The following is a 27696-nucleotide window of genomic DNA, read 5'->3' as shown; positions in this document are numbered from 1 at the left end:
CAGATAAAGTTTCTGTCATGCTCTGTGACTGTGCCACATTCTTTGGAGTACCGCATTGTTTATTGGAAGCGCTTTGCCTTGTTCTTTTACCAGAACTAGAAGACTAGGTAGATATTTTTATACAGGTTTGTTTCAACATTTGACCATAAATGCCAATGACTTCAATAAGCTTGTATTTGTTTTGTGTAGAATAAATGATATAGGGTTGCTAACAGGATTCAACAGTATAAATGCATTTTTCGGGCAATGTTCTGGTCACCCTTGTCTGAACATTCTGGCTAGTTGGTTGTGGTTTAGCCTTTCTGTCACCTATGCTACAGCTAACCAGCTAGGTGTCTTTCCTTCCTTGCTTGCTTGTCTTTACTCTTTTCCAAATGTGCTTAAAGAAATCTTTGACATGATGCTGACCTTCAGTGTGCCATGCATAATGTGTTTTAACATTTTAGGTGTTTGTTGGTGTGTGTGTTGTGTGTGACAGGAAAAATGCTTGATGTGCTCATAGTCGGAGGGGGACCTCATGCGCTGACCCTGGCCACGCTTCTCACCAACTCTGATCAAACCACCCCAGAGCACCCCGGCACAGACATCCTCAAGGGCGTCCAGTTGAGCAAAACCAAATCAAAGCCTGGCCGACCCAGAAGCAAAAGGCGACTGCCTGCCGGTGTGTACTTAATACAAAAAACAAAACAGCATTACTATACATCATTTATACATGCCCTCTGGTATGGTTGTATTAAAAAAAAAAAAAATTCAAAGAACTATAGAAATTATCTATAAATTACCTTGGAGAATGAAGCTGTTGAAGCTGTGTAGTCACATCCTCATTGAATGTAAACATAAAACTGGAAAAATAACCAGAGATTTTGTATTAATCCGTATATCATGATACAAATTTGTCTAATGTAACATATTTCTATAAATAAATTGCTCAGCCCTACCGTAGAATAATAAAATGTCTCTGTTTGCAGAGCTGCCTGATGCTAATGTGCTGACAGAGTCAGCAGCTGCTGAGGGTCTCTCCTGCCCTCCCCTGCAGGTCAGGGTGGTGGACTCTTATGGACGGTGGGCCTGGCTGTGGGAAAGCCAGTTCAGAGCTCTGAACATTCCGCACCTACGCTCACACACACTGGTGCACACTGATCCACTCAACAAGGTAGCCTATTCTTTCACCACACTCTACGTGTGTCTGTAAAGTAAAAAATAAACCCCACTCACATGGACCTGCACCACTGTGCCTTTCCAGAGGTCACTGCAGGAGTTTGTACTGAGAGAGGGCCGTGAAAATGAGCTTCACCACCTTCCAGAGCGTATTCACATTCAGGATGAAAACGCATTCTTCAATGACAGCCGTCTGGGCAAGAGGGATAAGAAACTGCTAAGCAGTAGCCCAGGCCTGCAGAAGAACCTGTATTTCAGTCTGCCTGGCACCCAGCTCAGTGTAGACTTCTTCAGGGAGCAGGTCGGACAGTCAAAGCATGCTGTGTCTCAGCATGGTACACAAAGGTGAATGAAGCTGCTATGAATCTAACCAAGCTGCATGTAAGCTGGGGTTTGCATGTTTTATGCTCTGTACAGTGTGTGAATAAGAATGCGGATGAGAACCTGCCTGAATCAGTGTACTGGAAAATGGGCTCTATTCCAGGAGCAGTTCCTCACACATACACACGGATCATAGGCCAGAATCCCAGATCTCTTCATGTGCATGACTTTGCACTGTGTGAGTAATGTGTAGCACCATGAAAATTCTGGTCCGCTCAACAACACTATTAAAATAGAAACAAAGGGTAAGAACGAAGAATGTTTTCTCATTCACAGGTTAAAAAATATGGGCTGGATCACATACTCACCAAAGGGACTGTGGAAAGAATCATACCAGTAGTATCCAGAAACGAGGTCCTTCACTTTTTGGTTCTGCTCCAAACTGGCGAGACCCTTGAGGCTAAAAGGGTAGTCATGGCAACAGGTCCTACCAGGGCACAAATGGCAAACATTCCACCGTGGGTGTCAGCCATCTCGGAGTGTTACCCAGACGAGAGGCTGCAGCACACAGTGCAGCTCATGCATCATACGCCGCTCTCTCACCAACAGGAAGCCACCAGCCAGCCACCAGATCATGCTAGTCTCTCTTTAGGTAGGTGATCTCTGTAAACACCTTACCTTCTGGGTTATTATAATTATGGGAGTTTCCCTTCAATTTATATATTGTGGGTGACATTTGTTTAGGTCTACCTACAGTGTGCCAGGTGGGCCAAAGTGTAATGGTGGTTGGTGGAGGCCTGACCAGTGCCCATATCAATTCCATTGCACTTCAGCAGGGGGCCAGTCATGTGACCTGGGTGATGAGGAAACATTTGCAGGTACAGCTGAAACTGAAGATCATTGACTGAAGAAAAGCAAATTAGGTCTTTATTACGAACTCATATTAAAGTGAAACTTTGCTCTAACTATGGTGAAACAATACCTAATCACTTTAAAGCCACTAAGAGGTTTTTAAATATAACTAATATTGCCAAACGCCAGAACACATCAGCTTTATGGTTCTAAAGCTTTGGCCAAACTGTTCTCCCAGCTGAAACAGTTCGACGTGGGCGATGTGGAGAGTCTTATTGGGCGGTACTCCCATATGGAACACGGCATAAAAATGGATGGCCTGGCATACCTCCGACAGTTCTACAGTGAGCGGAGTTTACACAAGCGGCTGGCCATGATCAAGCAGGCCAGGAAAGGCGGGGCAGTCACCCCTGAGGCGTATGCCCAGCTGCAGCCTTTCATCCAGGCAGGCCAGCTGACAGTCAAAGCCTACTGCCAGGTAATTACACACACACACACACAACCATTCTCTACCCTACCATGTCCTGCTGGTGAGCCCTTTTGGATCATGTTGACTGACAACTTGACATACATTCTGCATGTCCATATTTACATTTTGTGCAAGGTCTCTGAAGCCAAGTGGTGTTACCAAAGTCAGAAATGGAAAGTGGCCCTGAGTAATAGTGAGATGTGGACTGGGGACCAAATATGGCTGGCCACGGGCTGTAAGCTGGACGTGAAGCAGGACCCCATGCTCTCTGATGTACTCAGGGAGTTTCCGATACAGGTAACTCCCAGGACCTGCTCCTGTCTGACATACCATGCAAATTAAATCAACTGTGTGTACTGAACGTCTTACTTTGCATATTAGGTCATTGAAGGCTGGCCATGCATTCTGGAAAACTTGAAATGGGCACCCGGATGTCCTCTGTACATGATGGGACAATACGCCGGGCTTCAGGTGTTAAACCCGCATTAGAGTTTGGGAGCATTTCCCATTGTACTTAGCCTAGAAATGCATTATCATTAACTTGATTCCCTTTCGTGCCACTCAGATAGGCCCACATGCAGTGAACCTGGCGGGTGGACAGGCAGCAAGTCTGCTCATCTCGAAGGACATAATCGGCCAAAAGCCCAATGCGGATGCTCAGGCGGAGAAGTCGCGGACAGAGGCGTACATCAAACAGATGCACGGATTAATGTGGCTGTGACTCTGCGGTTTTACTCTGTTTGCTACTCTTCTTTTTTTTATTGACAACAATCAGAACCGCCTGGATTCACGGCGAGTCACGGTGACTTGCATGTTCCTCGCCGGGACCACGTGACTGCGACGAACCAGCCACGTTCTGCGCCTGCGCAGGGGCGGGGCGGGGCCACGAGGTAAACACTGGCGCAGTGTGACAGGAGCCTGACTGTCACTGGGGATGCGTGTTGTTTCACCACAATTGATTCAAATAAAGGAGCTCTTTCGCGTTTGTTATCAACACTGAGCGGGTGAGTGTGCTGATTGTCGCACGTCACGTACGCGCATGACATCTTCAAGCCACTTAATAATGAAAGCAAGACGGGTCGCTAAACTTGTCCTGAGCGTCGAGCAGGCGGAGGGGGTCGGGGCTCGAGTACGCAGGAGCATTGGAAGGAAAGAAGTGAGTACAGATGTTCCATAAAAAAAATCCTATTATAGCAATAAAGCAATAACACAACGCCCATCGGTACTGAATTTGGCTGTAATGGCGACACGAACAGAGGGCTTCCTGTCTAGATGCCGTAGATAGTGTAGTTTCATTATCATGAAAATGAATAAATAAGACGTTTAATGAACAACATAATACAATGCTGCTGCAACGCGGCGTGATTTTATTTCATTCATCTTCTCACAGCTGAGGAATTTAGACCCATTTTTGATGTTAGATGAGTTCAAGGTCTGCAAACCTGCAGGATTCCCCGACCATCCGCACAGGGGGTTTGAGACAGTAAGTGGTAACTTCTTTGTAAGTATAACTATGTTGTTTGTGACGTTCTCGCGTCTCTGCAATATGTGCAGCTACCAGTGGGGGGCGGTGCTGGACCTGTCATGCAGAACCATGAAGTTCACCTCTTTTGCTTTTGTTTTACAAAGTGATAATAAGACCTCGCACTGCACCTACTGCAATCTGACATTGTTATAAAACACAAGCTTTTTACACATTTAGCAAACATTTTTTTAAATAATCAGTTTGGAATTGTTTGAATGCTCTGTGAAAAGTGGACAATGTGTAATTGAATGTGTCAAGAGTTTACAGTGTGCTCACTAGCAGCACGGATTTAAATAGTTTTTTTAAGCTAGGCAAATCTCCTTCCTAGCATTTGGAGACCATCTAATGCTACATGAGAGTGTGTGTGTGTGTCACTGAAAATGCCCCACCCATCTATGAGTGCACATGATTGTTGAGGACAAACACAGACATCCTTCAAAAATGCTTCAAACAAAGGTCTCAGTCTCAGTCAATCCCAGACATCCGAATGGTCCTTCAGAGACGGACCATGCAGACATTCTTGAAATGCAGCCTATTAAGGAGAGGGAGGACACACCAGACTCCCAGAATCCCATGTTGCAGGTGTGTTTGCTCATGGTCACATGACATGGAGAGCACAGCTGCACAGGAAGATCACAAGCTGCACACAGCTGGAGTGCGGCAATCCTGCAGGAGGCAGATGTTGACCTTTGACCTCAAACTATGAAGTTGTCTTCCTGTCAGGCTTTCTCTTAATGTTCACAAAATCATCACCAGTTACAGAGAGACATCCAAAATATTCTGAAGTGAGGGTATTGAACCAGATCTGTTTGACCAGAAATATCTGTGTGTCTAGATATAAAAATATTTATTATGGATTTCTTCAGTGTAGTACTATAGGAAGGGGTAGCACTCACACTGAAAGAAGCATGCATGAAACATTTTTTTACATAGATATAAACATGCTTTATGACCACAGCTTTAAACATTTATCTTGGCTTTCCCCCCACTTACAGGGAAAAGTTGAAATATGTTTTCACCTATGGTCCCAAAAGAGCTTTAATGTTGATGTGTGTATTAAGTAAGGCTTTTCCATACTATATAATCACAAGCATGTGTGGAAGGAGGCTTTATTTTTTATGTACATTTTCACAGTGCATATTTTTTACAAGACCTCTCCTTGACGACTGTGCTACTGTTGTGGTTTTGTTTTGACATTTATCCAATGAGGTAATTACATTCAAATGCACATTATCACAGTATGATTCACAATGAAACTGCAATTCTTTGTGCCCTGGCATAGGTGACCTATCTTTTAGGTGGGGTTTCAGCTCATGAAGATTTCTGTGGACACTCTGGGAAACTAGAGCCTGGGGACCTTCAGGTATATCTTAAAGGTTTTGTAGTGGCTGGTGCTTATTATATTAAAAGTTATTTTATAAAAAAAAACAAAGTAATTAATTACACATAATTGTTAACACAAAATTACTTTTTATTTCTTTCCTGTCAGTTTTACGGCCATGCCTGCAGTGTGTTTCACAGCTTTACTATTGTTTTCCCTTGATCCGTGTCAGGGAGGGGATATTTTAAGGGGCTCTGCTCATCTGTAGACCACAGTATCTGTGGTTAACCTCTGGCTACTTGGGTTCCTGCCAGCGTCATCTATGTCTGCTGCTAATGCACCATGTTGCAACATGGAAATTTCTGTATAATTGTCAAAAGCCTGCCCTGAAGGAGTGTTAAACTGTTGCTGTAAAACCATTTTACTTGATACCGCAGTAATATCTAAGGTTAAAGGTACAGTAGAAAATAAGGGTTTTTTTATTTATGTGATTAGAAAATCAATATAAAGTTTATTGTCTCACAACAAATTTTACTTCCTACATTTTATATTAGCATACATATGATGGTAATTCTGCTTCTAATCCACTGACCCTCAAATGGAATAAGTCCTTACAAATCCTGCTTCAACCATTGTGGCCATGAGTATGTAACCCTGTGTTACTTACAGGCTGACATATTTTCAGGGTCATGGGATTCCCACGGGATGGGAGTCAATTTTGTTCTTCATCACGGGACTGGGATTGTGTAAAAAAAATCAGTGATATGGGAAACATAAAACCACTAGGTCTGTTTTTATACCCAAATAAGCAATTATATAGCAGGAGTAGAATGATACGAGATGAAATGTGAAAATTCCCACCCGTGTCCAGGGCTAAATATAAACGTCTAAATGCTATGAGCTTTTCAGTTGTTCTACAGTTCAACTACATGCTCCATGATTGCAGTGGATGACCGCTGGTCGGGGGGTTGTCCATGCGGAGATGCCCGTGTCAGATCAGCCTGCCTATGGACTCCAACTGTGGGTGAACCTGAAGAAAGCTGACAAGATGGTGGAACCACAGTACCAGGAGCTGAAGAGCAGCCAGGTCCCAAAGCCCAGCAAGGATGGTGTAACTGTGGCCGTTATCTCAGGGGAAGCCCTTGGAGTAAAGGTGGGAAACATTTAGCAGGACTTTTTATGGTGTTATAGAAGATAATTAAGTGTAAAGTTAGAATGTGCATTGCTTTAGGCTCTGTGAGTGTCATAATTCTTCATTTCAAACTTCCTTACTGTTTCTGTTTTGCTCCTTTGGCTGAATAGCCTGATCCTCCCTGTCTGGAACAATATTGTTTGTAGTTGTTTTATGTCCTTCAGTAACCTAAAAGAACGTGATCTAATTGTCCTGGAGCCTGTGTCCCAGACATACCTTTTAAGATTCCAAGTTCACCAAAATATGCTATTACTGTGTGATATTCCAGTAAATAAAATCTGTGCCTTTGTTGAAAGCAGGAAATGAAGAGCAGATTTTAAATGTTGAAAGACAGATCAACATTAATCACTGTTTATTATATTCTCCTTCTCTCCTCTTTCTCAAAAAAGTCAAAAATCTACACCCGGACTCCTACACTTTATCTTGATTTCAAGCTGCAGAGTGGTGCAAAACATGTACAGCCAGTACCTGCAGGTATGGTGTAGAGAATGTATATGTTATTGTGTGTGTGTGTGTGTGTGTGTGTGTGTGTGTAAAATAAAAAATTTTTTTTTTTTTTTTCTTCGTCTAGCACTTAACAATTTCCGAGCATGTTCTTTTTCTGACAAGTTGAGCCTTATCTGGGCTCTCAGTTTTGTAAACTCAAAATCTATAGAAATCGAACAAGAATTGCTGGTGTCTTCCTCTTGTAAGTCACGTTGGTTAAAAGCATCTGCTAAGTAAAGTAAAGTAATGTGGTTGTGTGTGTGTGTGAAGGCAGATGAAAATCAGCTAACTAATCATACCAATAATGGCTTAAGCAGGACAATGTGTTCTGTTTTGGAATTGGAACAAATTTAAGATTGAATAAAATACAAACACAAAGAAGGGTGTGACCGAATACTGCGAGGAACAGGTCATGATTAGTTTAGCATTTGTACGATAAACAGAAAGAGAAACACAAAATTGACCAGCTCGACAAGGGTGGTAGTAACCTAGTGGGTGACACGCCTATGCGCCAGAAGACCCAGGTTCAAACCCCACTTACTACCATTGTGTCCCTGAGCAGGACAATTAACTCTGAGTGTCTCCAGGGGGACTGTCCCTATAACTACTGTAGCTACGAAGTCGCTCTGGATAAGGGCGTCTGATAAATGCCACAAATGTAAATGTATGTGAAAACGGGGAACAAATTGACAATAAAGGGAAATCAAAGGAATCACAAGAGAATTTAATGAATCAATCAAAGCTAAAACCAGATTGTATTGACAAATAAGTCATGTGTCAATCAAATATCTTCTCTGAATTCTTTGTATTCTCAGCATTTGATCTTAGAGCTATGTCACCATGTCTGTTAGACAGCGTAAATAAGATGGTCTGTTGCTGGACATTTCGGTTATTTTGTGCCATTCACTGCTGATACACAACATCATTGTGGTCTTCTCATGTGTGATATCATATGGGAAATTGGAATTTGTGTGGTTAAATCATCAAATGCACTGGAAAATGTCATTTTTACACTCAGTTATTAATGATTATTGTGTTATTGTTAATTAATGTTGTTTTGGGGTTTTTTTTTCAGGATGGACCAGTTTCCTCTACACCTTAAATGGAACAGTGCATGTGGGTAAGTTTTGAATCATAAAACCAACAAAATCTCTTTTTAAAACCATCTCTCACTTGTTCTCATTCCTAAGTTGCTTTCCACACACAATAGAATTAGCAGGTGCTTTGGTTTGATTATTTTCTCACTTCCTCACCCTCTTGAATATCAACATTAAAGTCAGGAGCCCTTGTGATCTCTGGCCAATGGCAACTCCTCAGCTTGAGGAATGCAAAGGCCATCCCCTTGATGTTTGAATTTATGAACACTGTTGATTATTTCCAGCTTTACATGGCTCACAGAGCTTCAATTTTGGGTGTGAACATGCTCTGAGCTATTATTAAGAGACTGGTAAGTACGTTGGTAAGGCTGTTTAGCCTGTTCTGCATTCTCCTATCTTTTCTCCAGCATCAGACTGTGGGCGTTAACTTGGATTTGTGTGCCAGAACTAGAAATGTCTTTGTACTTCAGTCATGCTGGTTTGTATGGCTGTCTAATGTGTCATTCATCTGTCTACCTTCATAATTATGTCCTGACTGGCCTCATATTGTATAAACATTATCTACTTGATTCTTATTAATTCAACTGTTTACATGTAACATTCTGTCATGCCATAAAACCAAAACCCTTTATGAGATGACAGTTTCTTTATAATCTCTCAGATCAGTTGTAATGGTTGACAGATGACCTGAAAACAATAGGAAATGAAATGCGTTTGGAAGTGGCATCTGAACTGAGGAGCATGTGTATTTGCATAAAGTCTCACACAAATGCAGAAGCAGCTGCTTTCAATAAAAAGTGCACCACCACAACAAGGGTCTAAGGTTTTAACATTAAAATTGTAGTGGGTGCAATACATTGAGTTTTCCAGAATACTTTTGCAAATGCCTCAGTAGCACCATAGAGTCTAACTAGAGGGAAAATTTGTGTCTGTGCACCATGTTACTGTTTTAAGGGCCAGATGAGGATCAACAGAAAATAGAAGCACATCACACGGTGGTCTTAGAAGATGGAAACTGTGTTGGTGTGCAGAACAAGGTATGCCAAGCCTTTCATTTGTAGTTCTTATTTTCCCACTATGTTTAATTGGTGTCATATAATATGTATAATATAATTTAGGAGTGTTTATATTATATATTTACAAGATTCTCTCTGGGTTTATATTGTAATCAGTCCCACCAGAGATGTCTTGTTATCTTTCAGGGAGCTGAAGAGTGCCACTTCGTACTGATTGCAGGAGAGCCTATCAATGAACCGGTGGTCCAGCACGGTAGGGAAAGCCTTCTTCTTTAAATGATCATATTTAGTCTGTTTTATTACCTGTTCCCTCAGGGTTGGACGGTATTAAGGGTTAAAGTGTCATATTTATAATGCATTTTCCCTGCAGGTCCCTTTGTCATGAACACACAGGAGGAAATTGAGGAAACCATCAGAGACTTCAGGGCAGGAGCGAATGGTTTTGAGAGAGCAAAGTCTTGGCGATCCAAAATTGCACACTGACTGTGAAGCATGCCTGACATTATTAAGCTTTAATGAAAATTGTCACAACTGTTATAGATCCTATTTTTGAAAAGTTTGTAAAATCTCTTTTATTCTATATTTTATACACTAAGCAACAGCACAATTCCATGTACTGCTACACCTGAATTCAATTTCAACTCTTGTTGTTTGTATTGTGCAACCTACTCCATTACACTACACTACAACCTACTCCATTAACAGCAATTCATAATGTTTCCACAAATTGCTTGGTTGAAGTTCACCAGTTCACAAAGACACACATCAAGCCCAGTGCCTCATTCACAATTAAGATTTCATGAGAGGTATAATGATGTCTGTGACCCAGCACTCCCTCTGCCACGGTCTCCCTCCCCAACTGCAACCCAGACAATCAACCCATTTTAGGGTGGAGATATGAGTTGTAGCCAAGCCCTCTTCCCCTTCCTTTCCTCACTCGCTCTCTTTCACCCCCTGCCTCACCCTGCAGCTGAGGTCTGGATCACATTTAAAACGCACATGTTCCTCTGTGGAGTCTACATGGACTGGGAATATAGTGACAATTGGAAAAGTAAATGATCCGGGACAGCCTGTCATGAAGACCTCACTGATGATGCTCAGAGGCGGTAGGGAGGAGAGCTAGGCCCACTTTCTTGTGCCTGGGAAACCCGCCTTCTCTCTCTTTCATGCGCACGTGCGCGCCAAGATTTGAGGAGGGCTGATTTGGGCCGAGCCAAGGTGAGATGTCTGGGGACGCCGAGTCTTTTAATCACCGCCAAGCTGTCTTGAGATAGTAGCAGGGAGACAGAGCTCCACACAGCCAGGTTTGAGAACCATCTCGGGCACTGAAAAGGAAACTGCACTTGGCTTCATCACAGCTGTTGTTCTCCCCATCCCATTCAGGGTGCCGGGAATTTGCATGCGTGACACTTGGACTCTCACTGGATTTCTGTTGTACATTCGTCAGCCGAAAGCAACTGATCTGTTGGACACCGAAGCTGAGGATGCAGGCGCTGTTTGGCGTTTTCATGCATGTGCTGCTCACCTCCTCTGTGAAGCTGATGGTGGCAGTGAGGGACCACAGAGTAAGTATCTGTACAGATGAACGCTTTCATTTCACGCAGTGACGTCAGAGAGGTTTCCTCCGTCTTCTGTATTATTAACATTGGTAAAGGAATTCTAACACGTAGACAAATATGCCTGATAATAGGCGGTGTTTTTTCTTTCCTCGGCGTAATTTGCATCCATAGTTTTTTTTTTTTTCTTCGTCGCATTGGGCAGAATAATATGACATGAAGAGTCTTATTATGCAAAGCGACACCTCTCGCGTGGAATCGTCTCCTTCTGCGTCAAATGTCAGACTGGATCTCCTCTCGGTACCGTCACAGAAGTCCCCGAGTCTTTTTTCCCGTCGATTAAACGCGAACGCTGGAATTAGTACCGCTGGGTGGTAGCAGCCAAGTGGGTAACACACTCGCCTATGAACCACAAGACCCAGGTTCAAATCCCACTTATATTGTGTCCCTGAGCAAGACACTTAACCCTAAATTACTCGGGGGGGGGGACTGTCCCTGTAACTACTGATTGTAAGTCGCTCTGGATGAGGGCTGTAAATGTAAATTAAACGCAGTGACGTCAGAAGACCCGAGACGCCTGCCACGTTTTCAGCCAGGAGTCTCCCGCCTCAGCTGCGGCGGACGGTGACGTCACGACGTACCGTAACGATACTGGCAGACGAGAGTCGAATGCCCTGCTCCTGGGAGGGTTTCCTCGCTGGAGCTGCCAGTGGCGTGAAGAGATGTTCCGGACACATTTCAGCGGACCTCTGTGTACGAATATGATAAACAGGCCCAAATGATTCCAGACACACTTGGGTGATGGCCACTGCTTTTTCTGACTTGTTGGACGTGTGAGGGGACAGGCAGGGAAGATTCTCGAGCCGCGGACGCCTGTTACTAATTTTCAATTTTCGTTGCTTACATATTATTTGTTCTCCACCAAAGGTGGACTGGGACACAAATCACTGGTGAGAACTTGACCCTGTCCAGAGGCTCTGGTCCACAACAGGACAGGCCATCTCTTCTCCTTTTTACACCACGCACCCGTCATTAGTAACTGTACGGGGTAAACTGCCCTGTCTGTCTTTTTGCATGTTTGCTCATGTTGTCGTTGCTAAAGTGGAAGCAGGCGACTCCACCCTCACATGCTGAATGGATTAGAGGACTACGCATGTCACTGCACTGACCTGAAGAATAAAGAAAACAGACACGTTTAATATTGCATGACAGGCTTCCAGCCTGGTTTTTCAGGCCTCGATTTGTGGCTTTCCTGTCTCGTAAACTAAGCCTGGAAGCCCCTCCATCCTAAATCCATTGTCTGTGATGGGACCACGCCCTGCAAACCAGAATAATAAACATGTTTATATGAGGGCTTATATAATACATGTGTTGTAATTATGACATATAATGTGGGTTTAAAAATGCAACATGTTTCTGTAGGGAGCTACGGACTGTAAGTGTTACATAACTGCCACAAACAACTAATTCCATTGTTCTGATGATGGTCTGGGCGCCTCCTCTAGCCCATTAGCGATGTTGTAGGTCCAAGGCACTATGGCTTTAAAACACTGAGTCACTGTGCTGTGCATGTAAAAACACATGTTCCTGCCAAACCCAACGGTGATGTTCCATCAGACAAGATTCCAGATGCATCAGTGTGCGGCCAGTTTTTGATGAACAGTTAAACAGGTGGACGATAGGAAACGCTGGAGAACCAGATTTTGGGGAACCCAGCCCAGGCCCAGCTGCTTGCAGATGGCCGAGGCCAAGAGATGTTCCGTCTTCCTGGCAATAGGAGTTAGTCTGGGCACTAATGGAAATTGTCCAGACTCCTGCAGTGGGTTGCAATGATTCTCTTCAACTCTGGCATAACTCATTTGGAAGCTGGAGGTCAGCCTTTCATGACAGAGATTCCTCACTTTAACAGGGTTTCCTGTGTCTTTGCTTTGTTTGGTATTTAAATCAATACACATCAGTATGATCCAACTCACAGACATCAGTAAAATTCAGCAAGATTAAATTATATCCCATTTATTTTTAAACTATAGCATAGCTGTTGTGCTACAAGTGGACCTTAAGTATAAGAAATACTTTCAGAGCAAAAATCTGTGTACATCAAGATTTTAGACAGTTTCCCATTAGTTTGTCATCATATCCATAAGAGTTGCTGTATTGGGTTTGTTTAGACAGTTTTGGACGGATCTGGTACCTTACCCCCGTTGACAAGTCATTGATTTTTTAATTATTCAGCATATGGGTGCTTGGGTGTTTCCGCAAGCTTGTGTCTTTGCTGTATCTATTGAGTGGCAGTGTGATTCTGTGCTGCCCTCTGTTGGTCAAATGAAGCAATTAACCCCAAATTACTGAACAGCTTAATGTCACGCACACCGTTGATTCTCAGCTGGGCCTTTGTCTTAATAGCAGAGTCAGTGGGCAAAAGAGGTGAAATCTGCCTCCAGCCTCGATGAGTTTCTCCGACTGACAGACTTCCCTGACTGGAAGCTGTGGAAGTGTCGTATGAAACTGAAGAACCTGGACTCCAGCTCAGCCTCTGACCTCCGACCCTCCTCACCAGGATCCCATCGCGCCACGCGTTATGCTTCTGCCTCCTACAGCCTGGATATCCTGAAAGGTCCAGTAACACTTTAATGTCCCATAGTTTCATCTAGCAAATTTCGAAACTCTTTCTACATCAAGATTAATGCTTTCAGTCGCATTCTGCCAAACATTGAAACAGACTGAAACTCGAAACGACACTGATCAGTCATATGAATAGCACTGGCAATGTTAAAATTCATGAGGTGCGGGCTGCCAGTTGAAGTCAATCTTCCTTAAACTGTCAATGTCTGCAAAAAAATGGAAGAAGGATGAATCACATTTTCTATAAATTGCATCAGGATGAACTAAAAGAAGGAACCAAGTTGGCAAAGGCTGTGTGATTTTAGGCCCTGGCATTCATGTGGCTGTAACACAGGCCACATCCTTCAAATTTTTAGTTTGAAAATGCATCCCACCTATAAAGGAGCGTGACATGTGGCCTGCAATCACCACGTATTGGCACACTTTTTCCCGTTTGTGTACAGCCATTGATGAAGAGTGGCAGAAAACCCAGTGCATGCCCAGGGAGACTTGTGTTGATGTGGCCACGGAGCTCGGCACCACCGCCGAGCTGTTCTTCAAACCACCGTGTGTCTCAGTGTTCCGGTGTAATGGCTGCTGCAACAAAGAGGGCGTGACCTGCCGAAACACCAGCACCACCTACATCAACAAAACAGTGAGTGTTTCTCCCTCAGAGTCCACATTACTCCTCCTACCGCCTCACTCTTGCTCTGCTTGATTGTCGGGATCCCGCAGCTCCTGAGTGTCATCCCCTTCAGGCATGGCCCAGAGCCGGTGCTGGTGAAGGTAGCCAATCACACAGAGTGTAGCTGTCTGGAGCCGCCCCTGATCCGTAGACACACGACTCCTCGTCGGACAAACTGGTGCGTTATTGGCCAGCCTGCTCATGCAAGATAATGGCAGTCAGAAGTCTCAGTTCAATCATTTTTTACCTCAAATTTCAACACCAGTGAAACCAGTTCTAGCGGAACTCCCAAAAGAAAGCATTTCAATGTATGTATGTTGCAGGTGTTCTCCTTTAGGACACTCTGTGGAGTCTCACAGGCTCTGCGACCGGGGCATGATCTGGGACTGCATGGAGGATCGCTGTGTGCCATACCCTTCCACAAACTCAGGTCTGCTGCCCATTTATGTAATGAATTCTCGCAAAGAGATCAGTTTTTTTAAAAAAACCTTTGTGAATTTACCATGAAAATGTAACTCCAAATGGAAAAAACAGTGAGTGGCTCACAAGGGGTATGGAATTCAGTTTTCTAAGGAATGTCCTTTCCCAAATCAATCTGAAAACAAAAACCTCAAAAGCTGATCTACTGTGCACAACACATCATTTTTTGAATGACAGTCAGACACACCTAATCTGACTGTCATTCAAAAAATGATGTGTTGTGCACAGTAGGCTCCTTCATCAGATTTCTTTGTATACCTGTCTTTTTTTACAACCGCATGTCCCCTGTGTTCTTCTTTTTAAGCCCTGAAATCCTCCCCTAGTGTCAAGAGGACAGACTGTGAAATCGACGTGAATAATTGTGAATGCAGCACCCAAAGCAACACCAGCCATCGTGGCACGTGAGACTTTGCAGGCTACATCCTAACAAGGCGCTGCTTATATTAGACAATCTGCAGGTGAGCTCTTTTACCACAATTTCTTGCCGATATAGCAACATCTTTGGAGATTTGGAAGCATAATCTTTTTTTTTTGTATTCTTTTCACTTCTAGTGGCAAATGAACAAAAATAATTCCCTTAACTGTGACGATCTGCTGGATCTGGAAGCAGAAAGCATGCCTTAATTTATTAATATACCTATTTATAATACACAATAAATAAATGTGACCCTGGTCTGAGGGTTTCTCACATCAGAGCAGTATATATGAATTAAGCATATTTAAATTAAATATTTTACATCATGTTATATACAGTATAATGCAAATATACTGCATTGTAAAACAGTATTTTTGACAGGTGTCAAATGCATATTTCTGAGTGATTTTATAAGAAAAAGCACAGAAAATGCTGCACATTGTTAATTATATGAGTTTCTGCTAAGTTGCAAACAGTGAAAATTCTTACACATTTCTTTCATACTACAACACCGAAAAGGTATGTAAGAGGTATTAATGTAATTTGCAGAGATAGTTAATGAATGATGCACTCTTGGAAGATGTTTACTGATTTATTTATTTCAAACAAGATCCTCATTTGTAAAGAATGCACATTCAGTGGTATAGGTGGGAATCCTGTGATATGTTCTCTACATTAATAATGTGATCACCATCATGTCACACACAGTCATATTCTGTAACCCACGTTTGGGTCACAGGTGCCAGTCCTGGGTAGGGCAGAAGACCACCTTGGGCAAGGCACCAGTGAACTGGAGGGCACACACACTACTCACTCATACATTTACACTTACAGCCAATTTATTATTAGGCATTTGGATGATTGGAGGAAACCAGTAAATTGATTGAAGTGATGGTTTTTGTCATTGTTATACACAGCGCTGCTGGACCATTGGATATCACAGGAAGTCAAATTACTCCATAAATGTACCATTATCTCACAAGCTTTATATCAGTGTTCTTCCAATATTGGGTTATGTAAAACTGTGATCTTTGTGTGGACTTTGTGTTGAGAGTGTGATGTAAAATTTTTTTGTAATCTTGCTAATGTTGTTTGCATCAAGATCAAACACCTTAGTGTTTGCACACATGGACTATAGCCATGGCAACTGCACACGTTCAGACAACGTTCAGTTTCTTTATTCATCTAATTGTATAAGTTACTGGCTTGTCAGTACCATCTCTATTCATAGACCAGTCCCAGTTCTCCTTCACATGGATAATTCTTGGAGATGTCCTATGTGCTGTGCTACCACATGGCCATTTTCTGAACATTCTGACTTTTTCTCATATCAGATGTGGAATTGTGTTACTTGCACTGCCTCATGTTAAATAAGATCCTGTATGTCAGTGCATTGTCAGCCACCCTTTAACCCATTCACCCAGTTTCTGATAAAGGGGAGAAGATCTGCTGTCAAGATCTAAGGGTGTGCCCAGCTGCGGATCAGATCTATCGCCCAGAGTGCCATAATTGGCACTAGAGGGAGTCCTCAGCATCTTCAGAACCACTGACTGCATTACAAGGAACATCCACAACTTCACTGTTTTTACTCCCCTGAAGGAACATATTCTTCCATGTTCTTTGTTATGGTGGACTTTTTTGTGACTCATTTCGGAGAAAAAAGCTGACAGTACACAGGTCGAATGTTGCTGTGTGATTTTCCTGGAGCATGATTTCCCTTTCAAACCAGCTATCAGACATGACTTTAACAGCAAATCCAATTTAATCTGAATGTTATCCAATGTTCTTATGGAGAAAAAAAAAATCAAATAGGATTTCCAGTGCTTAATGATTGTGTTGTTGAATCAAGATGTATAATGAAGAAATGGTGTAATTTTAATGCAATTTGAATTGTAGTAATTATATTAATGTATGCCCTTTTCTGTTACTGAATAAATTCTGAAATAATATGCTGCATTCTTTTTCATCAGTATGCCCAGTTTTGAGTGACAACGTCTTGCTGATTCTGACCTTTGCCTGACAAACCCTCGAATATTTGGTCGAAATTCTGTCACCCGCAGGATGCCGCACTGCATCTAGTAGTGCTGTGAATCACCTCAAGTGGTGATGTTAATGGACTTGGAGCATCAGAGATGTCACCTCTGTTCCTCTCTTACTGCGATGATATGCTGCAGGATGCAAGCACATGCTTTGTGTCATTTTGCTTCCCTTTCCCCCTTTCTCCCTCTCTAACTCTGCAGAGGGCTTCCACCCTTGAAATACATGAAACTGCGGCTACACACACTCATACACACACCTGGAGGTGTTTACTGTTGATTTCATCTTGTCAAACCCAAGCGGAAAAGGTCAAAATCCAGCACAGAGGAGACTGTCTGCCCCCCATAATCTGAGGACACTTTGTGGCTCAGGATGCATTGTATGAACAAATCTACTGTATTGTTCCAAACCATGAAATGTAGTGACACATGGACTAAGACAACACTTTTGAGCTAAAGAGAGTTATAAGTAATCCTCTATCCAGCCGTGGTCCATGCTTCAAAGGAGGTTTCATGCTATGATTCCATTTTAATGCCACAACACCACTGAAGCAAATGCTCAGTGTTCCATGTAAAACCAGCATTCCTTGGGCTTAGAGCAGAAAAGATCAGGTTATTCAAGGAATTACATGGAACTAAAATATTCCACAGGAAATGTGGTGCATGAGGTTGTTTCACGTCTGGTGGCTGCAGGCCTTTTTCAGATTTGTCTCCCATTGAGACCTGTGAGTTTATAGACTGTCACCTCCATAGTTAAATTTTCACAAGCTTCGCTTTATCTCATTTGGCATTTGTATAACATTTGAACGTATTAACATTTAACTTGATTTTCCATTTTTCCATATATAAACAGATTGATTTGTTGACAATGTAACAACATGTGTCTGATTATGGCACCACCTTCCTCATCAAGCAAGAGACTCATAATCAAAGCCAGCTCTCTAACTTGGAGGAGACTATATGCCCTTGAAAGTGGCATTTAGTAACATTTATTTGCTTTTTTCTTTTTTCATTTGCATTTTTATTCATTCTGTCAGTCATTAATTCCCCGAGTCACAGTCTAAGGAAGACTCTGGTGTGGATGCTCAATGAGAAGATACAGAGAATCCATAAATGTACTTAAAAAACTATTGGTAATTTAAAACTGAGATGTTAGGGTGGGTGAGATTGACACAGAAAAATGAAACTCTCAGAATGATTGCTTTAATTCCCTGCTGACTTCAGCTGGACACTTTTGTGTGACTTGTCACATTTTTGAAATGTAAATTGATCATAAAGTACCATAATTTCATTCATTCCTTTATGAAGCTGTAACATGTTTCCCACAGTCTGACATTTTTCAGTTTATGTAAATGACAGAAAGGGAAAATGTTATAATTAAAGAAACAGGAATGTTACATGGGTTTCGGCTCATCTACATCTGCTTTGTTTCTTAAATATGGGATGTCGTTCCAAAATCTAGAACTGTTCAAACATGATGCCACAAAGAGAATATGGGTGTAGGTACAATTGTAAGAATCTATCACAGCTCGGATGACATGGCTGAGATGGTAGAACACATTCACATGACTTAGAAAGACAGGGGATTTACTACATAACAAGAACACAGCGACATGGACACAGGGCTACGTACAATGACCGGGCAGCGACAGAACGGGATCAGGAAACATTTATCCTGGACACAAGAGGTGAGCACACTAAGGTAAGCAGAGGAAGAGACACGCACAATGCAAACTCTGGTCCGGAACCGGAGTTGCGATCATGACAGAATCAAATGTGTCTTTTGCTACATGAGGATAATAGAGAAAGAAGGCTGTTCAGCAGAAACAATGTTCTGGACAGGTCAATAGTAATGTTATTGTGTTGTGTAAAGATGTTCCTAATGCAAAATTGTCAATTCTTGAATAGACCTAAGAGATGTTTAATCAGAGCTGATACAGAGTTTTGAAAAAAACAACACAAATAAATTGTCCAGTGAATGTGAAGAACAAAAGGTTCAGGGTGGTAGTAGCCTAGTGGGTAAGACACTTAACCCTAAATTGCTCCAGGGAGGGACTGTCCCTGTGACTACTGATTGAAAGTGCATATGTGCTTTTGAACCAGTATCTTCAGATTAGTGAGCTGGCACTGCTGTCTAAAGTGGTTTTGATTATGTGTGGTGGTCCATGGGAATGTACATGCATATGTGATGGTGGCACATTACACAGAATAAAAGAAAAATTTGAGCTTAACTCACTAAAATCTCCATCCATATAACTGAGACATGACTCAGTGTGTGACCTTTTGTGAGCACTTTTCTTTTGTGTGCTGGATCTAGATGAGCATATTCTAGTGTGTAATGATCTCTGTACTGCCTCCCAAACAAATACTATTGACAGATCCATGGTGACAACTCCAAACTTGCCCAAAACCAAAAACAGATATCTGCTTTACTTGAGACTAAGTTGCCCTTTCTTTTAATCAAAGCTATTCTATATCATATAAAGTATTAGAGCGCCTGACTTTACACGCTTTAATAACATCTGATTCTTAAAAAAACAACCCCACATCATTATACTCCCTCCACCAAATTTTAAATTTGACACAAATCTAAAAAAATAAGTACTTTTGTCATGAAAGCTCATTCCATGACGCATAACATAAAGTTGGGAGGTGTGTAGCTATTGACACTATGGCTGAGTTGATGTTGTCCCCAATAGCATCCACTTTAATACCACTAACAGCTCATTTATAGTAGCCAGGGTGGGTGGCATCTGATCACGATACCATGCTGGAATTCATTGAGCTCCTGAGATCTGCTCATGGTTTCAGAAATGTTTGTAGAAGCAGCCTGCATGCTTATGTGCTTCATTTTAGCCAGTGGCCAGTGAAGTGATGAAATATCTGCATTCAATGGGGTTGTCATGACACCAAGGAAGGGGAGGACCCAGGCGCAGGTGCGTTGTATTATTATTACAGTTTATTGAATTATGGGACAAACATATAGGACTCTGCTTTGGGGAAGGGGAAGTGAAAACAGGGATAGAAAAGAAACAATCGCACTTGGGACACTCCACACATGACCACACCTGAATACACAACACACACACACAACTCACTAAAAGTTGTGGGCTGGGACCTGACTTGCTTAAGTGAAGTGATTGTCACATGTGATACACAGCAGCACAGCACACTGTGCAAAAAGTGAAATTTGTCTTCTGCATTTAACCCATCACCCTGAGTGAGCAGTGGGCAGCCACAGACGCCCACTGGGGACGGTGCTTTGCTCAGTGGCACCTCAGTGGCACCTTGACAGATCGGGATTCGAACCAGCAACCTTCTGATTACAGGGCCGCTTCCTTAACCGCTAGGCCACCACTGCCCCACCACTGCTGGCACATACCACCCGGGTCGGCTCAGACAGACTGCACACACTTGCTCTCACACTCCCACACACTCATACCTCGCAGACACACAGTGACATGACAGACAAATCTCAAGTCCGGACCCGGAACACTGGTCCAGGCACTCCTTTAAAGGAGGGATTGGGAGGGGGCGTGGCTTGCACTCAGTGCCTTGGGAGGGGCAGTCACACCCAGCTCATGCTGGATGCCGGGGTGGATCGTTACAGGGGTGTCCCAACACTTTTGGCAATTTATTGTGTGTTGTAGCACTCCACTTAAATACAGCAACTTCTTGTAAACAGATGTGTTCAATCAGAATTATGCTCCCCACATGACACCAACTAGGAATGACTCCTTCACATGCACCAAATTTGGCAATGGGGCACTTGAACGTAGGCAGAGGTAAATCTTCAAAATGGCAGAGCAGACCATTGGTGTCCAACAAACCTCTGAAGCACAAACAAGTACATCCTCACTGCATAAACACTGCAGTCGGTTTACACAGCCAGACGAATTGAAAGGCCCTGACTGGAAAGTCTTTCCCAAGCAGAGCTACCAACAGAGTGTTTCACCCTGCCAAGTTAAGTTAAATTATGTATTATGATAATTAAGCTAAGATATATTTAGACAATCTTCATGTATATTGTGTGATGAGTGAAAGTAGAACATATCAATGCATAGCAACCAAGAAGAAGCCTACAGTTAACTCATCTTACACTCCCATGGGCTAATAAAAACAGAGATGTATATAGTAAATAGAAACGTGTTATACTAAATAAAACTAAATAGAAGTAAAATTTGTGTACCTTTCAGTCCTAGTTGCAGGAGAGCTGAATGAAGGCATCTGAATGAAGGCACTCTTGGCCCTATTTGGTAAAATAAATCAGATTTACAAGCAGCGAATAGGTTAGAAAGGTTAGGTACGATAGACCAGAAGTAGGGTGAAGTGAAGGGACTGTGAGACTCTGTGATGTTTTGTGGCAATTATTTCAGCCAACTGGTCAGCTTTTGTGTTTCCAGTGGCAAGCGTTCGACTTTTTGCCAACCCTTCCTGTATGATTTGCTGCTTGTAAATTTGTTTCGATAATTGGTAAAAGTGTTTTGTGTGTTTATAAATTTTTTATTATATGTTTTATGGAAGTCTCTTCACCTATCCTCTGTACCTTGGTCATAACCCATTTTTTTTATATATATACACACCCCCCTGGCCTTACAAGATGTGGTCTGTCTCTAATCAGTAATTCAGCAAATTATGAAGGTGTTTAGTACCTCTAATCGTTCTAAAGACCCTGGAGAGATAAAAACACATGGTCCTTAAATGAGGTGCAAGTGGACTAGATGATGGCATTTTAACTTGTTATTTTGGCTTCATCTTAAACCTGCAAGCACCAGGATCCACAAAGTACAGGTGCTTTGCCTGACCATAGCTGATGTAAATGGGACGATGCTGAGAAGAGAACAGAAGGCCACCCTGTCAAAAAAAAACATCAAGCTGAGACCACTATGCTGAAAACCTCTTATAGGCGGAAACTTGTAGGCGGAGCAACCTTTCTGAAAATAGGTAGCAAGAGGTAATTCCAGAATACACCGCCTGTCCCAAACCTCCTAAGTAACACTCGTATCAGTTTGTCCGCTAAACCACAGAGCCTATTAACTGCAGATGGAAACCACAGCACAGCGTTACAATTTAATCCGAATTTGAAAGGCCACTGTCATCGCCCTGCACCGTCTCCCTGTAGGAGTCTCTCTGACACCAAGCTGTATTTCCAATTGGATTGTTTAATGTATTGAATCTGCAGCGAAATTGTGGAAAAATTTACATTTCTGTTTCCTGCAGGCTCTGGTCAGCTCTTTTCAATGCACTTAACATCCACCTTTGCCTGACCATAGCTGACGATGACGATGCTGAGAAGAGAACAGAAGGCCACCCTGTCAAAAAAAACCATCAAGCTGAGACCACTATGCTGAAAACCTCCCTCTGCACCCTGGAGCTCCTGACTGGGAGAACTCAATTGACATCTCCAGTAGCACCATCCTGAGCACGAGGACCCCTCCTCATGTTAATCACCCATAACCACACACAGCTCTGTCCACATCATCAAGCTTGCACTTTGGCAGGTCTGGCCAATGACAGAGGCACACAGAGGAAGGCATACAGGCGGCCATGCAGAGATCACTCTCCCCCGAATATCGACAGCATTCCACTGTCATTGGCCAAACCTGCCAAAGCTTGATGATGTGGACAGAGCTGTGTTCCAGTGGAGACTGACCAGAGCACCAGGTTCCTCTGTGCACACATAGCAGAGAACCTCACTTGGATAGTGAGAATCTCTCTCCCCTCTGTCACAGGTCGCGTCCTGCATGCATACACACTCATGATCTGCTGTGAAAAGCCCCCCATAATCAAAAATCTGAGAACCACACCATTTGATTTTCTAGGACATGTTGTCGACAAGCTAGAGGAGGGTGTGAGAGAGAAGTATCTCTTAAAATTGCTTTAAATGCATTTGGATATTGTGCAACCAAACTAAAGTCCCCAGGGAAGAGCCGAGGAGAGATGAACCTCTGTGATAAACTACTGACATATGTGAGAATTGTAGGTCGCCCCCCCCAACATGTGAGAGTTAAAAAGTGCATTAGCCTCAAACAGAGGACATCAAAACAGAACTGATTCACACAGCTTTTCCACAACTGGTACATTCACAGCTTTATTTTCATTTCCACATAAATTAACACAAGAAAAAAATAAGACACATTGCAAAAATCTAATTTTACACCGATGACTCACAGGCACAGAAAGTGTTTTTTTTTTGTTGTTCATTGCATCTACATTTTCATGGCTTTACTTGAAGAGCAACACATAGCGATAAATAGAGCAATTTATTTTGTCCTTTTATGGACTGTTTTTATATACAGACGTACCATAATAAAGAAATGCATAAACACAACACACAGTGAGTGTATAGCTGTTTATCAATGGCACAATACCACATACCCTGACTATACTTTACACAGCACTGTATTAAAAATACACTGGACTCATCTGAGCAGCATTTATTATGCTTATGTTTTGTATGTCTATTAAATTCACAAGCACAGACAAGCACTGTTTTTGACACTGAACACCTGCATCTATAATATAACAGACATATAACAGACCAAATTCTCACCAATAATTACTCTTACATAATTATTTTAGCAACGTCTCTTAGGAGATAAACAAAGGTCTCTGTCCCAGCATGACATACTGGACGTTGTTCAAAATAAACCGTCAAACTTCACTTCCACAAATATAACATGTAACATAGTTTTTTAAGATGCAGGACATCGTAAATGGATCACCATGGTACACAGATATGACAATTTTCAAGCAAACTTATAGGCGGAGCAACCTTTCTGAAAATAGGTAGCAAGAGGTAATTCCAGAATACACCGCCTGTCCCAAACCTCCTAAGTAACACTCGTATCAGTTTGTCCACAAAACCACAGAGCCTATTAACTGCAGATGGAAACCACAGCACAGCGTTACAATTTAATCCGAATTTGAAAGGCCACTGTCAGCGCCCTGCACCGTCTCCCTGTAGGAGTCTCTCTGACACCAAGCCGGATTTCCAATGGGATTGTTTAATGTATTGAATCTGCAGCGAAATTTACATTTACATTTACAGCATTTATCAGACGCCCTTATCCAGAGCGACTTACAATCAGTATTACAGGGACAGTCTCCCTGGAGCAATTTAGGGTTAAGTGTCTTGCTCAGGGACACAATGGTAGTAAGTGGGATTCGAACCCGGGTCTTCTGGTTCATAGGCGAGTGTGTTACCCACTAGGCTACTTGTGGACAAATTTACATTTCTGTTTTCTGCAGGCTTAAATCTCGAAAAGAGGGACTAATAAGAGGGACGTTCTTTCTTTTCTTGCAAATGTAATTGGCCATTAACGCTTTAAACAACCTGAACCAGTTAAATCCAGCAGAAACATAAAGTGTCAATCGTGTCCTTTGACATTAAAGGACTGTTAATCAAGATGTTGCAAACAAAAGACATGAATAAAATGTGAAAATTTCCAAATGTCACCATCCTCTAATCTGCACTAAACACCCACCTCCTGAGAGGCCTGGTTGCCGTTGACCAGGCTGAAGCTGGCCAGGGAGTGGTGGGTGCTCTTGAAGGACGTCATGCGGGTGTTGGTGCGAGCGGCGCCCCGGGAGCGCGGCGGCGGCGGCGGCTGGGGGACGCAGCAGCACAGCTGTCTGTTGAACTGCTTCTGGAAACCCTTGCTCAGCAGGTAAAGGGCGAAGGGGTTGACGCAGGAGTTGCTGAAGGCCAGGATGCGCGCACACACGCTGGCCACGAAGTGAGCAAGCGAGGTGTCAGCCTCCGCGTAGTGGTAGCACCGGTACAGGTAGATCACATGATTCGGGAGCCAGCACACAGCGAACAGGGCTACAAACACCAGGACGGTCTTGGCCAGCCTCTTCCTGGAGTCAATCTGAGTTTTAATAATAAAAAGAAGGGTTAATTCAAATACATTTTTTTAATTAAACCAGGGCTATTTAATTGCATATTTTCAGGCACTAAAAGTACAGTCTAATAAGGCCAATTTTTATCAGCATAATGGATTTTACATTGAATATTAATTAGTGCTGTCAAAGTAATGAAAGTTCCAGCAAAACATTTCATTTTGTTTAATGCCTCGGTCAGACGGCCATCTTAATGCAGCGTTTTTCTGCTGTTCGTGGTGTCATCTGAGCGTGGACTGAATGCTGCGTTTACGTGCTGTTGCACTGTGTTTGCTTGGTTGATGTCCTGCAAGACAGAATGTGTCCCATGATTCTATATGAAAACACTTACCCTAAAGCGGCGATTTTTAAAACAATTATGTAGATTGAATGTAACAGGCTGGTGTTAAACAGCACCAAGCATCTGCAACACCATTGAAATGGCAATCGAACGTTCGGCATTCAGAGTTTGTTCATTTCAAATGTCCTTGTGGGCGAGTCCTAAAAAAGGGTTAAGAAGAACTGAAAGAACCAACAATGGAAATTAGTGCCCATTTTAGCACCAATATTCTAGTAAGTGATGCAGAGCCCATCCTGGAACACTGGGCACAATAGACTGGAGAACCCTATAATTTCGTATGATTATGAAATGATTGTTATCGTGGAACACTGCAGCACAGCACACGGTGACGCAACAAAATGTGTCCTCTGCTTTTAACCATCACCCTCGGTGAGCAGCGTGTGGGTATGGCACCTCAGTGATTCGGGGGTCGCTTCCTTAACCGCTAGGCCACCACTGCCCAAGGAAACATGCACTAACTCCGCACACAAAGTCCGAGCTGGGATTCGAGGTGTGAGGCCACTAGCAGAAATTATTTTTGCCAATATGTGAGTGATTTTCTTGAAAAAACATTCCAAATTTCATTACTTTCGGCAGAATCATTCACACCAGTGTATAGAACCTGGTGCTTTTAGATCTGGTGTGTGACCAGGTTTGGGGATAAGCAGCCAGCAAATATTTTTTGCTTTGAGGCAGTGGTGGCCTAGTGGATAAAGAAGTGGCCCCGTAATCAGAAGGTTGCCAGTTCAAAAGGACACATTTCATTGTATCACCATGTGCTGTGCTGCAGCGTATCATTTCACTTTCATTTTTTGGCCTCTTGGGACATCATTCCCAAATATATAATCCGCGCTTACTGTGTTTTGGAATGGAAAGGTGTACATTTGTAGAGCTAACCTGTCTCTTGACATGCACGTTGCCCTCCACAGGGATGTTCAAAGCGCTCCTAATCAGACTCCTGGCTATGAACACATAGTAGACCAAGATGACAAACAGCGGTATTACATAAAAGATGAGGAAAGAGGCCATAGAGTGAATCCTGGGGTGCAGGTCCGATTCGTGTGGATAGGGAGCGCATGTCACGAATGTCTTGTTGTTTCTGCCGACGGGGAACGTGCGTAGGTCGGAGAAGACAGCTTCGGGAATGGCAAGGACCATGGAGAGGAGCCAGATCAGAGTAGCTCTGATGCAGACCTTTGCATACGATGTTTGCATGTCCATTGGTTTGACGATTGCCTTGTATCTGATGAAGAAAAACGTCCATTAGGAAAAGGTAACATATATAAACCATACATAAACCAGACATAAACCTGCTAAAAATAGCTCTGGCAGGGGACAGATGTTGGGGTCAATATGGAATAATTCGAATCTCAGGTCAAGTGACCTTTCCTCTGACCTCTCATACTGTAGATTACATTGTAGAATGAAAGTTAACCCACATCAGAGGGGACGTCTACTATTTGACTGGGGTGGACACCGTGGGAACATCTGAAGAATGCCATCTCCAGCATTTGGTTGTAGAACCTGGTCCAGTGCCTACCTGTCTGCGGACAGCGCGGTGAGGGTGAACACCGACACCCCCACGGAGGTGAGCTGAATGAACGGGATGAGCTTGCAGCCCACGCGGCCGAACAGCCACTCGTCGTACAGGAACCTGCTGGCGTCCACGGGCGCGCAGGTGACGAGGAGGACCAGGTCTCCCAACGCCAGGCTGGACATGAGCAGGTTGGGGATGCTCCTCATGGACTTCACCGTGCAGAAGGTCCTGATGAGCGTGATGTTGCCGGTGAGACCCACCGCGATGATGAGACCGTAGACGGCGGCGATGGCGACCCCCGTGTCCCTGTGCCACGACAGCTCGGGGTCCCCCGTGGAATTCCGAAGCGTTGCGTTAAGAAACAATTCTTCAACAGACATTCTAGCCTATTCTTCTCTCCCGCTTTTCAAAAAGAAAAAGTTAACCTCAGCGTTCACTAACTAAACACAACGACCCACAACTCGTGGCGTGTATGAAACACGGTTGAGTGGGTGGGCAGCGGAGAGGCGCGTGCACCCCCGAACGCGCAGCCCCGCGCTCTGATCCCCCCGGACTCTGCCGTCCGCGAACGGCTCTTTCCGCTCGGCTCCTACTGGGGAGTGAACTGAACCGATTCAGTGAACAAATCCTTCTCACGTTATGCCAAAGAAACCAAGATAAAGAACAAAAACACACTGATGCAATAGTAGAACAATGCAACATAACCATTTCAAATTGCAGACATC

The 27696-nt window shown here is 43.1% G+C and overlaps 3 protein-coding genes across 11 annotated transcripts; 2 read left to right on the top strand and 1 right to left on the bottom strand.

Annotated features, from left to right (window-relative positions):
* The first annotated feature begins 8 nt into the window (after nt 1–8).
* On the top strand, nt 9–10130 carry LOC114790529 (pirin). Of its 6 annotated transcripts, none has more exons than XM_028980667.1 (11): nt 9–125; nt 479–661; nt 969–1153; nt 1244–1459; nt 1816–2131; nt 2224–2357; nt 2570–2809; nt 2936–3097; nt 3182–3271; nt 3366–3956; nt 4191–4283. In XM_028980667.1, the coding sequence occupies exons 2-10, from the start codon at nt 484–486 to the stop codon at nt 3519–3521; spliced, it is 1677 nt and encodes a 558-aa protein (XP_028836500.1). In that variant the 5' UTR covers nt 9–125; nt 479–483; the 3' UTR covers nt 3522–3956; nt 4191–4283. The 6 variants fall into 6 exon arrangements, with proteins under 6 accessions (XP_028836500.1, XP_028836501.1, XP_028836503.1 ...); XM_028980668.1 differs by having other exon boundaries at nt 39–107; XM_028980672.1 differs by lacking the exons at nt 9–125; nt 479–661; nt 969–1153; ... (4 more) ...; nt 2936–3097; nt 3182–3271 and adding exons at nt 5608–5688; nt 6593–6799; nt 7228–7312; ... (2 more) ...; nt 9658–9690; nt 9808–10130 and having other exon boundaries at nt 3528–3956.
* Nucleotides 10131–10282: 152 nt separating this feature from the next.
* vegfd (vascular endothelial growth factor D) lies at nt 10283–17123 on the top strand. Of its 4 annotated transcripts, none has more exons than XM_028980674.1 (8): nt 10283–10655; nt 10885–11002; nt 13397–13607; nt 14059–14249; nt 14330–14457; nt 14603–14709; nt 15064–15217; nt 15312–17123. In XM_028980674.1, the coding sequence occupies exons 2-7, from the start codon at nt 10922–10924 to the stop codon at nt 15162–15164; spliced, it is 819 nt and encodes a 272-aa protein (XP_028836507.1). In that variant the 5' UTR covers nt 10283–10655; nt 10885–10921; the 3' UTR covers nt 15165–15217; nt 15312–17123. The 4 variants fall into 4 exon arrangements, with proteins under 4 accessions (XP_028836507.1, XP_028836506.1, XP_028836508.1 ...); XM_028980673.1 differs by having other exon boundaries at nt 10283–10741; XM_028980676.1 differs by lacking the exon at nt 10283–10655 and adding an exon at nt 10723–10741 and having other exon boundaries at nt 10796–11002.
* Nucleotides 17124–24354: 7231 nt separating this feature from the next.
* Nucleotides 24355–27696, bottom strand: grpr (gastrin-releasing peptide receptor). Its single transcript, XM_028980859.1, has 3 exons — nt 26975–27696; nt 26332–26677; nt 24355–25084 (listed from the first exon to the last, which is right to left on the bottom strand). The coding sequence occupies exons 1-3, from the start codon at nt 27349–27351 to the stop codon at nt 24686–24688; spliced, it is 1122 nt and encodes a 373-aa protein (XP_028836692.1). The 5' UTR covers nt 27352–27696; the 3' UTR covers nt 24355–24685.

This window comes from Denticeps clupeoides, chromosome 5 (genome assembly GCF_900700375.1).
Source record: "Denticeps clupeoides chromosome 5, fDenClu1.1, whole genome shotgun sequence".
Classification (NCBI taxonomy): domain Eukaryota; kingdom Metazoa; phylum Chordata; class Actinopteri; order Clupeiformes; family Denticipitidae; genus Denticeps; species Denticeps clupeoides.
The sequence above is the reverse complement of the archived record's forward strand: the minus strand, read 5'-3'. Positions and strand labels throughout refer to the sequence as shown.

Excerpts from the sequence above, each read along its gene's own strand:
- LOC114790529 (XM_028980667.1), top strand. The coding sequence starts at position 484 with ATGCTTGATGTGCTCATAGTCGGAGGGGGACCTCATGCGCTGACCCTG. Across the intron at positions 1,154-1,243 it reads ACACTGATCCACTCAACAAG|AGGTCACTGCAGGAGTTTGT; the intron begins GTAGCCTATTCT and ends GTGCCTTTCCAG. Across the intron at positions 1,460-1,815 it reads TAGACTTCTTCAGGGAGCAG|GTTAAAAAATATGGGCTGGA; the intron begins GTCGGACAGTCA and ends TCTCATTCACAG.
- vegfd (XM_028980674.1), top strand. The coding sequence starts at position 10,922 with ATGCAGGCGCTGTTTGGCGTTTTCATGCATGTGCTGCTCACCTCCTCT. Across the intron at positions 13,608-14,058 it reads CAGCCTGGATATCCTGAAAG|CCATTGATGAAGAGTGGCAG; the intron begins GTCCAGTAACAC and ends GTTTGTGTACAG. Across the intron at positions 14,250-14,329 it reads CCACCTACATCAACAAAACA|CTCCTGAGTGTCATCCCCTT; the intron begins GTGAGTGTTTCT and ends GGGATCCCGCAG.
- grpr (XM_028980859.1), bottom strand. The coding sequence starts at position 27,351 with ATGTCTGTTGAAGAATTGTTTCTTAACGCAACGCTTCGGAATTCCACG. Across the intron at positions 26,678-26,974 it reads ACCGCGCTGTCCGCAGACAG|ATACAAGGCAATCGTCAAAC; the intron begins GTAGGCACTGGA and ends TTTCTTCATCAG. Across the intron at positions 25,085-26,331 it reads ACGTGCATGTCAAGAGACAG|ATTGACTCCAGGAAGAGGCT; the intron begins GTTAGCTCTACA and ends ATTAAAACTCAG.